Below are 11,337 nucleotides of genomic sequence, written 5' to 3'. Positions count from 1 at the left end.
AGGGTAGGCGTCAATTCATCGGCCATCTACGTGTTAACGTTTTATTTTAAGTGACGTAATTTCAAAACTAATCTAAAAGTGGATTACTTTGAGAATTTATTTAAAAAATTGAATTATTTGAATAAAAAATTCTTAATTTGAATAATAAAATAATTTTGATGGGTATTTCATAATAAACGTCCAAGTCAAAACACCTTAAATTAAGTAATATCAATTATTAATAAATAAATCAAGAAACTTTTGTTTTATCTATTCTTTCAAAAACCCATATTTTATTTTATTCATATTAATAAAAGTATTACACAATTACACAGAGACTATAACAGCAAGCTCTTTAAATAGTCAACAATGTGGTACCAATGTTTATGCTCCATCCATACATTACATAAGTTCAAAAGTCACAAACATTACTCATTGATTATCTAAAACCTTCACTGTTTCCATCACCAACACCTCGTACCTTGTCTGTTCTTTCATTGAAATCCGAGGCAGAGTAAAAATCTCAAAATTCTCTTCCCTTTTCTCTTTTCCCACCTACAAATGGTTGAACTCAACATCATCAAGAACAAAATGTGGATGTTTTCACATTAATCTGGTTCTCTTTTAATACTCCTCTCATAGTTTCTTCTTCCCTTTGCGTAATGGAAGTTATGACCAACAATATTATCAACAAACAAAGCAACATCCGTTTTCAAAAGCTTTCATTTTGGTTCGCACCAACTACTCGTCCACCTGGTTTTCATCTTCTCTTTCGCAAGTAGGAAAGTTGTTAGTGTTGGCAGTGTGAAATTCAGAATCGGAAATATGGTTTATACGTTTTGTGAGAGAGTTTCTTCATCTGGGTATGATGATGATTTGGAGTTGTTGAATGACTCTTTGCATGAGTTTGGAGGTTGTGGTGGGTCGGTGTTGTTGTCATCGCCGATTGAAAGGGTTGGTGGTAAGAATGAGAATTGTGAGGCGAAAGCTTTGGCTGCTTTGAAGAATCATAGTGAAGCGGAGAGGAGAAGGAGGGAGAGAATCAATGGCCATCTTGCTACATTGCGCGGTCTTGTGGCTTCTGCTCACCAAAAGGTATGGTTCTTTTGTTGATTGTAAATTTGGTTATGATTTTTGTCAAATTATTAATTGTTATAGTTGAGAGATTATGACCAAAATAGTGTTTCTTGCATAACAACATTGTAACTCCAACTTCATATTTAGGCATGACACCAACAAGGTTAAAAAAGTTTTGTATGCATCAGTGTCGGTGTCAGCTAGCAATATAGATGACATATTTGCGATTATCTTTAATTTATTTATTTTTTATATTATTATTGATGTTACCGTATTATTGTCGATTGTCGATTGTCGATTATCGATGTTGTGTTCAGGAAGTATGATAATAGCATAAATAACTTATGAATGTCTTGCTCGAATCTATCTCGAGTTTGATGAAAATAATTCACTTTAACTAGTTTTGGATTTTTATGTGAATTCTTTATGAAAATATTGGTTTAAATTGATGATAGCTAATCGAATGAAATTGATTAAAATGATAAGTAATCGAATTTTATTATTTGAATTTATAAATAATTGATCGAGAGTGTAGAAAATATGAAAAAAAAACCATTCCATCATTTTCTCTTCAAATTTTTAATTTTTATTCAGTCAAATTTAAAATATATACAACATAATAAACTAATTATTTATACTCTATTTCTTCAAATTAACAAAAACATTCAAATAATAAAATAGAATATTTTATTTACTCTGCTCCATACCACTTTATTCCATTAAATTATATTTCATTTTCTTTCTATTCTATTTTATTCATTTAGATTATATTCTACTTTGTTTCATTGTAGTCTATCAATCCAAACATAATTAAAAGTTAAAAATTAAGAGAAATATAGAAACATATAATGTCTATGTTTTGATGTTTAAATAACACAATAATTTTATTGATAATTTTAAAAGAAGAATGGAGCTCAGTCTTTTGGTTACTATAAACTCGACAAGTATTGAAATTTGAAGTGCATTATTGTGATTAAATTAATGGTTTCTGATTGTAACATTGTTGTCATTATATGGTCAACTTGTTATGAGAGGTACTAATTTCTAAAGTCAACTACCATGGTCCATCATTTTATCATTACAAACAACCTCATGATAATATTGTTTTTATGGTTTCTTCTTCGGGAAATAATTCATTATTTATACATGTATATCAAACATTACTTGCTTGATTAGGTCACCATCACATGAACAAACTTACAAAGTATATAACCACAACCAACCATTATTTTACATAATGAGTCGACTTTATGATCAAATTCTTCTACAATATATTATTTAAGATTATATTTTAAATTTTTTCTTATAATATAAAACTTTAAAAACTAAGTTATTTTAATTTGATGGCTTTCATCAAAATAAATAATAATAATAAAAGAGAACAAACGTTTTCATTGCAATTAGATTGATTAGGATATTTCTTATGGAGGGCATGACATAGTCAGTTTCTTGAGCTATGTTTTTTGTTGTTTTGTTCCACCGCCATTTTATCTTCATTTGTCTAACAACTCATATAATGGTAGTGTAGGACAATGAAATACTATATTATATTTATGTTTCAAGCATCATAGTTAATGAATAATTTGATGTCTTTTAGAAAACATTAGTTAATAAATAATTTAATTACTCTTTAGATGGACAAAGCCACATTACTTGCTAAAGTGATTAGCCAAGTGAAGGAATTAAAGAAGAATGCAATGGAAGCAAGCAAAGATTTTCTAATTCCAATGGAAACCGATGAAGTGAAAGTTGAACCATATGATATTAAACTAGGATATGGATGCATGTCTTACATGGCAACTATATGCTGTGATTACCAACCTGAGATACTGTGTGACCTTAAAAAAACACTTGATGCACTTCAACTTCAACTAGTGAAATCAGAGATGTCAACATTGGAAAGAAGAATGAAGAATGTGTTTGTATTCACATGTTGCAAAGGGGTTAATAATAGTGTTGATGTTGAAGCATGTCAAAGTATTGGGAATGTTGTTCATAAGGCACTTGGTTCTGTGTTGGAAAAGGCTTCTATGTCAATGGAATTTGCACTTACAACTTCATATCCAAACAAGAGGAGAAGAATGTGTTGATGTGTTGGATTGTTGTTGTTGTTTTGGTAAGTTGTATTGTGATGTTATAAGGAACTCTAAAATTTTCTTATGTTGAAGCCATTAAATTAGTGTGTGAGTGTGGACCTGTTAGAGATTTGTGTTATTGGAAGTTTTATGGAGAAAAATACATGTAATAAGCCTAAGATGCTTAATGTTTGAGTATGTTTACTTAAATAATATTATGTCCTTTTCATCAAAATAAACACTATAAAGCTATATTAAATAGTATTAACTATTAAAATATCAATAGGGTAATAACTGTTGGAATTAAACATCAATTTTAGAGATCATCCGAATCAATCTTTATGAACAATAATCAATCTTTCCGATTGATAGCGTCTCTTGTTCTTCACCCTTTACTTGAGTAAATCAACCACACATTTGTAAGATGATTTTACTTTATACACATATTTGAAGAGAAGAAAAGAGAGATAAATTCAGGTTTGGGAGAATACATAATTTTGGAGGAAGAAGAACAATGTATTGCATTGTGCAACGATACTGAATTGTATTAAAAGGGTTATTACATAGTGATGAGTTTCCTTCTATTTATAATGAGATTACTTACACTCCGAGTAATCTTAAAATAACTAACTCAATTGTTAGACGAAAATACTAAGTTCAACTCTGCCAAATTCTAGTTGATTCGACATTGTTGAATATACGCATTCTTAGACTCTGTCGAAGTAAACTTCTTTGACAACTTCATAGAGACTTAGACACTATCAAATACAATCTTTCTTAGCACAAAGATTTTCATATTTAACACACGATGTAATTCATTGTGTCTAAGTTATCTACATTCATCATTATTCTCAATCTTTTGAACATTTCGACCTACACAACCTTCGTCATTATGTCTACAATATGATTATGTGATCTGCAATGTTTCAGGCTCATCCTGTTGGTGTAAGCCCTAGAGGCCAATACTTTTGGTACTTGTATCGAATTATTTATTAATAATAAAAGGCTTTTTTTTATTACATTTGTTTAATAAAGTCCCTAGAATAGCTAGTCTGTTTAATGTATCAAGTATGACTTAATCATGAGATCACATTAAACATAAGGACACTATTCTTAAAGTATCCGTAGTCGAGCTTTATTGTGAAGTGGGATAACATTAAAGCATTAAGACTATTATGTATATAGACTGATGATCACATCTCATGGATCATGGATAAGGAGTCATCAAGTCTTAAACATAGGTATGAATATTAGGAGTAATATTTATATCGGATTGACTCGCTATGAGAATACTATATAGAAAATTATGCAAAGTGTCATAAGTTATTCTCATGGTGATAATAGTGTATACCACTCTTCGACCTGAAACCACTATGGATCCTAGATGTGGAGTCGAGTGCTTTATTGCTGATCCAACATTGTCTGTAACTGGATAACCATAAAGACAGTTGATGGGTACTCCACGAAGCATGCTGAGGGACATGAGTGACCTAGATGGAATTTGCCCATCCTGCATGACAGGATAAATGTCTATGGGCCCAATATTGAACTGGACAAGGATGACACGGTCTATGCCTTGTGTTCAATATAGACATAAGGGCAAAAGGGTAATTATACACATAAGTATTATCACAGAAGGTTTTGTCAGATCACATGACACTTTCGTGTCTTGGGTAGCAGTGATGTGTTGCTAGATACCGCTCACTATTTATTATGTTAAATGCGTGATTTAATATAATTGCCAACGTCACGAAAACCTACAGGGTCACACACAAAGGACGGATTGATGAGAGATAGAGTAACTAAGGAATACCGTAAGGTACGGTGCCCTTAAGTGAATTATAGAACATCGTAAGGTACGGTGTACTTGAGTAGAATACGAAATATGGTAAGGTACCATGGACTTAAGTGATTTTGGGCATATTATAAGATATGGGCCAAAATACACTTAAGTGGGCTTTTTAGCTTGAAGCCCACACAAGTGGTTCTATAAATAGAACCCTTGTGCAGAAGCATTCAAAGCGGTTGCATTATTTTTCGTTTTCTCTCTCTCTCTCTCACTCAAATCCTTCATTCGTATCAGCTAGCACTGAGATTGAAGGAATCCGTTCGTGTGGATTGAGTAGAGACGTTGTCATCGTTCAACGTTCGTGATCGCTCCGTGGGTCTGCATCAAAGGTTTTGATCGTCACAAGAGATCTGCACCAAAGGTTTCAATCGTCACAAGAGGTAAATATTCTATCACTGATCATGACCATTCGTAAGGATCTCTAAAGGAGAAAATTTTAATTTCCGCTGCGTTTTGGATCGCAATTCTCCTTCACATCCTTCCATTTGTTTCTTGTTCTCTTAGATAATGGAATCTTATTTCGATGTGCTTACTTCTTCCATGTGTTATAGGATTCTTCGTCAGGTTGATAGCAAACATGTTGTCGATCTTTATGATCATTTCTTCATGACTCTTCCTTGTAATTTCTTCGATAAAATTCACCATCCATGTTGTTTGGCATGCACATTGAGTGGTGGATATGTATTCATCATCGCATGATTATAATATTATAACATGTTCCTTTCTTGAAATCCAAGCAACTAGTGCACCATCTAACATGAAGACGTATCCAACTGTGGATTTTCTATCCTCAACATCACCACACCAACTACAGTTAGTGTATCCCATAAGTTTGAGTTCTTTTCCTTCATCTATGTAGGAAACAAAATTACATAATTCAGTGTTCCTTTGAGGTACCTTAGTATCCTCTTGGTGGCTGCAAGATGAGATTTACTTGGCTTATGCATGAATATACTTACTATGTCTACACTATAGGCTAAACCAAGCCTTGTGTGACAGAGATATCTTAATGATCCAATAAGTATTTTGTACTGTGTTGGATCAACGCCATCTTCAGTCGAATCTTTCATCATTTGCAATCTTGGTTCAACCGGTGTCCAGGTTGCATTGCAATCCTTCATCTCAAATTTCTTGAGCATTTCACCTGCATATCTTCTTTGATGCATCATTAACCCGTAGAATTCGATTCCAAGATAGTATAAATTTTCCAAGTTAGATGTTTCAAACTCTTTGCTTGAGTCATGATTGAAATCTTTGATCTATTTTCTGCAACTACCTATTATTCGCATGTCATCTACATATAGACAAAGTATAAGTAGTTCACTCCTGCTTCTTCTGACATACACATAATGCTTATTTGTGCATTTTATAAACTTTTTCTCTCTTAGAAATCCATATATTTTCTTGTTCCAAGCTCTTGGAGCTTACTTAAGTCGTTACAAGGCTTTATGCAACCTGTATACTTTTCCTTTTTGGCCTTGCTTCACAAAACTAACTGGTTGTGTTACACAAAACTCTTTATCTAGGGGGTCATTCAGGAATGCATATTTCATATCCAACTGACACATGGACCAGTTATTCATGTTTGATAGACCAACAACTAACCTAATTGTTTTGATCCTAGCAACTGGTTCAAAAACTTCATCATAGTCAATTCCTTCTTTCTGAAGAAATCCTTTTGCTACAAGTCTTGCCTTGTGTCTGGTGACTTCTTCGTTTGGATTCAGCTTCACCTTGTACACCCACTTCACATCAATTTCCTTCTTACCTTGTTTCAATTCAACTAGTGACCAAATTTTATTGTCTTCTATGTATTTTAACTCCGCCACCATAGTGTGCATCCACTTTGAGTCTTTCAATGCCTTAGCTACATTGTCTGGCTCAATATCTGCATAGAAGGCATAATGTACTAGCTCACCTTCATCATCTACCATATTATCTTATGTGATCACATATTCTTGCAACCTTGCAAACATGTTTCTTCTTCTTTGAGGTCTGTTTGTGCCTGTTTGACCTCTAATTTCTTCGTGTCGAACTTCTTTGTCAGCTTTACTAGCTAGTTCATCACATAGAATTCTCATCGAATCCTTCTTGATGTTTTGAGTCTAGTCTCATTCCTTAAGCTCGGATATGATCATATTCCTGCTGATCACAACCTGCTTTTTCATTGGGTCAGACAGTTTGTATCCACCTGTTGAGTGATATCATATCACGATCATCTAGATTGAATTGTCATCAAATTTTCTTCTCAACTGATCAGGCACATGTCCTATTGTCATCCCTCAAAATTTATCCTCCTTTTTTCAATTTTGTCTGGCTTATTGCTTAGTGCATATGCATATCCACATGCCTTAGTCATTCACCATACCACATTCATTATCAATTGCATTCATCAAATAACATCATTTGGTTCAAAGGTTCCTTGTTATTTAAGTAGAATTTTCAAGCTTATGGTCATCATGGTTCATCTGGACATTTCTGATTATGGATGCAACAAAATGGTGTTTGATCTTGTTTCTTTGGTTGATTTTGTTTGGATCATGGCATGGCACTTCAATTACATGATAAAGGGATTAAATTTCAAGTTCCATTTTCAGTCAAGATTAAGTCATTTTCAAATGGTTAAAGTTTGGATTCAATTCATTTCATGGACATTCAAAGTTCAATTCAATTTCAAAAATTCAAAATCAAGTTTGGGCGAAAACCATCTTTCTTGAAACACAAGTCATATTTCATTTCAAAAGACCAATTTGTATTACAAACCATCACACATCATATTACAAAGTCCAAAACCATGAGAATTACACAAAATTACATATTTCGCCCACTTTGACTTTTGGTCAACTATTGACTCTTTGGTCAACCATTTGACCAAAGTCAATTACCTACCATAACCCTAACATTTACTTTAAACCTAATTCCACCTTAACTTCACTTTGATCTTCACTCTTCCATATTGCTTCATGGCCAAGAAATCTATGTTAGGCCATATTTCTTCATGCCATGATGATGTTGGTTCTATGTCAACCTTGATCCATAAGATGCCAAGACATTGTCATAACAGCCTTGCAAAATCACATACATACACAATTAGAACTCATACACATGATTTACACAATGCACAATAACAATCGTTACACCAAATACATAGTCAAACAAGACATGACCACTCAAGACCACAAGCCAATTTTGACACCTTTCATGTATAGATTAGCCTAACCAAGACAACAATTCTTTCTCTTGACAATGGTCATTCTATAGCATAACAGTTCAAGCAGTTGACTTAACTAATCTAACATTTCATTTCCAAGTCCACTAACATATTAACATCCTACCAGCCCAATCTTTCACTAATGTCAATTTCAAACTAACACAAACCTATTAACATAACAGTTTGTTCATTATAGTTCAATTATAACTACTACACTAACTAATTTCAACTTAAACAATCCATAACTAAAATTTACATAAACAAACTCATGACCAAATTATCATGGAAGTTTTCATAACCAATTCTCATGATAGAATTATACATGACAGTACACACATCAAGCAAATTCACATAGCAACAGCAGGTCATAGGTTAACATGTTGAACCACTAACAGATTTCTACCACAATCACTAACTGTTTTTAACGCCTTTTTAACTCTGTTAGCATCCATAACAAAATTCATCTTCAATTAACAATAACACTACTAACCCAACTAATGTTCATCACCAATCATTTATGTTTAACCAAATTCATTAACTGTTGGATGTTCAAACTAATTTCATCAATTTCACTAACAATTCTAATTGATTTTCACTAACATCATAATCTTAACTTCGATCCAAACTAATATTCTAACTTCACTCTAACAGGAAATGAAATCATTCATTAAACTAACAAAATGAGCTTAACAAACTCACTAACTAAATTAGTCTTCACCAATTAACTCAACTTAACAAAATATTAACAGAGTTGTTAAGCATCCCTAACTAACTTCTTCTTAATTAAACTAGCAATTAACCCTTGCCCAAACTTGATTAACAGAATTTCCCGACTGCCCTAATCAGTTACATCACTCTCCTCTTTATAATAATCATCAAAGTTCATAAAGGGGGGGGGGAGCTTCAATCATTACCTCATCAAAAAATTCACAGAATCAATCCCTCGGAATCTCTCAATCGCTCTCACTCTGAATCTTCAATCTCTCTACATCTTATCAATTCTCTCAAAGCAACAAGAATAATAACAACACAAGGCAATAATTCCTATAGACTAGGACGCGGGGAATAAGAATAGAAGAGGTTCCATACACACATTGGAAAAAGCAGAGTGAAGTAGTTACCTGAAGAAGACGAATGCCTCTGAAGAATAGTCGGAGTTGCTATTATGATGAAGCGGTTCCATCAATGGAGAAAAGCTAACAGAAAGAAAGAAGAAAGAAATATCAAGAAAGAAGAATCATAGCTTCATTGGATTGTGCACATGTGGCAATACAGCTCTTATATAATATAACCTTATCACATAACAACCAATCAAAATGGAGCTAACTAACTAACTAACCATACAACTAACAATAACCAACTGTATTAATCAACTAATTATCTCAACAGCCCCTCTCAAGCTGAGCATGGTGAATGTTGATCATGCCAAGCTTGGAAATAAACTTGTTGAAGGTTGAAGTTGGTAATGCTTTAGTTAGAAAATCAGCAAGCTGCTCATGAGTGGAAATAGGTAGGAGCCGAAGTAAGCCTTGCTGAAGTTTTTCACGGACCAAGTGGCAATCGATTTCGAGGTGTTTAGTTCGTTCATGAAACACCGGATTGGACGCAATATGCATTGCGCTTTGGCTGTCACAATAGAGAATAGGAAGTTTGGTACATGTGATGTGCAACTCCTTCATAAGGACTATCAACCAAAGCAATTCACATGTGGCAAATGACAGCGCCCGATAGTCAGCCTCCGATGATGATATGGAAATAGTGTCTTGTTTCTTTGCACGCCACGATATGAGAGAAGTACCAAGGAAGAAGCAATATCCTGAAATGGATCTCCTTGAATCAATGCAGCCTGCCCAATCAGAATCTGAGAAGCCAAGAAGATGTAGTTCAGCATTCCTGCGAAACTCTACCAGGGTTGTTCTTCAAGTAGCGTATGATTCTACAAGCAGCATGGTAGTGTGCCATTGTTGGATTGTGAAGAAACTGGCTGAGTTATTGCATGGCATAAGTAATGTCTGGCCGTGTGGTGTTAAGATACAGCAGACGACCTATTAATCGTCTGTAAATTCCAATATCTTCAAAAGATTTGCCACTATCAGCATGTAGTTTAACTGATGGATTAATAGGTGTGGGAGCTAGTTTGGATCCAGGCATGCCAGATTCCTGCAAGAGATCAAGACAATATTTTCTTTGTGATAGTGAAATCCCTGCCTTTGAATGAGCAACTTCGAGGCCAAGAAAATACTTGAGTATGCCCAGGTTTTTGATGCTGAAATTTTCATCTATAATGAGTTTAATACGATCAAATTCAGACATAGAGGTTCCAGCTAGGATTATGTCATCAACATAGACTAAAATAGCTGTAAAGTGAGCATCAGTTTTCAAATTGAAGAGGGAATAATCAGAAGTAGATTGAGTGTACCCTTGCTGAAGTAATAGAGTTGTTAGCTTTACATACCATTTGCGACTGGCTTGTTTCAGACCATATAAACTCTTTTGGAGTTTGCATACTTGATTGGGCCTGTGACATGTAACACCTTCAGGCATAGTCATATACACATCTTCCTGCAATTCCCCGTGTAAAAAGGCATTGTTAACATCAAGTTGATGTAAAAACCAATTGTTGATGGCTGTAGTTGCAAGAAGGGTTCTGACAGTGGTAAGCTTTGCTACAAGTGACAAAGTGTCAAAGAAGTCAAGTCCTTCATTTTGGTTGTAACCTTTGGCAACAAGTCTAGCTTTATACCTCTCTATTGTGTCATCTGCTCTATGCTTCACTTTGAACACCCATCTGTTACCAATTGGTTTGACATGTGGTGGCAAATCAACTATGTTCCAAGTTCTATTCTTGTCTAATGCATCTAATTCAGACTTCATGGCCTTGATCCAATGTTCAGACAAACATGCTTCTTTGTAGTTCTTTGGCTCATGTGTAAGAGTGATATTGGATGCAAAGGCACGATGAGATGCAGACAAAAAATGCAGAGAATCATAATTTGAAATAGGATAATTAATTTTGGTTGTACCTGATGATGACTTGACAGTTGATGCATCAGATGTATTGCACACATAATCTGAGAGATAATGAGGTGTATGTTTAGCTCTAATAGGCCTGGATTGGATGTTGTCTGTAACACCCCGATAATAAT

At 34.1% G+C, this 11,337-nt stretch overlaps 1 protein-coding gene across 1 annotated transcript; it reads left to right on the top strand.

Moving 5' to 3' along the window:
• The first annotated feature begins 347 nt into the window (after nt 1-347).
• On the top strand, nt 348-3,300 carry LOC127107084 (putative transcription factor bHLH107). The gene is made up of 2 exons (XM_051044357.1): nt 348-1,074; nt 2,691-3,300. Exons 1-2 carry the CDS (start codon nt 805-807, stop codon nt 3,144-3,146), a joined length of 726 nt encoding a protein of 241 aa, XP_050900314.1. The 5' UTR covers nt 348-804; the 3' UTR covers nt 3,147-3,300.
• Nucleotides 3,301-11,337: the final 8,037 nt, after the last annotated feature.

Source organism: Lathyrus oleraceus, chromosome 7, assembly GCF_024323335.1.
Source record: "Lathyrus oleraceus cultivar Zhongwan6 chromosome 7, CAAS_Psat_ZW6_1.0, whole genome shotgun sequence".
In the NCBI taxonomy this organism is placed as follows: domain Eukaryota; kingdom Viridiplantae; phylum Streptophyta; class Magnoliopsida; order Fabales; family Fabaceae; genus Lathyrus; species Lathyrus oleraceus.
The sequence above is the reverse complement of the archived record's forward strand: the minus strand, read 5'-3'. Positions and strand labels throughout refer to the sequence as shown.

Bases quoted from the DNA above. Each gene is read 5' to 3' on its own strand.
- LOC127107084 (XM_051044357.1), top strand. From the start codon at position 805: ATGGTTTATACGTTTTGTGAGAGAGTTTCTTCATCTGGGTATGATGAT. The intron at 1,075-2,690 runs GTATGGTTCTTT...ATTACTCTTTAG, and splicing joins TGGCTTCTGCTCACCAAAAG to ATGGACAAAGCCACATTACT.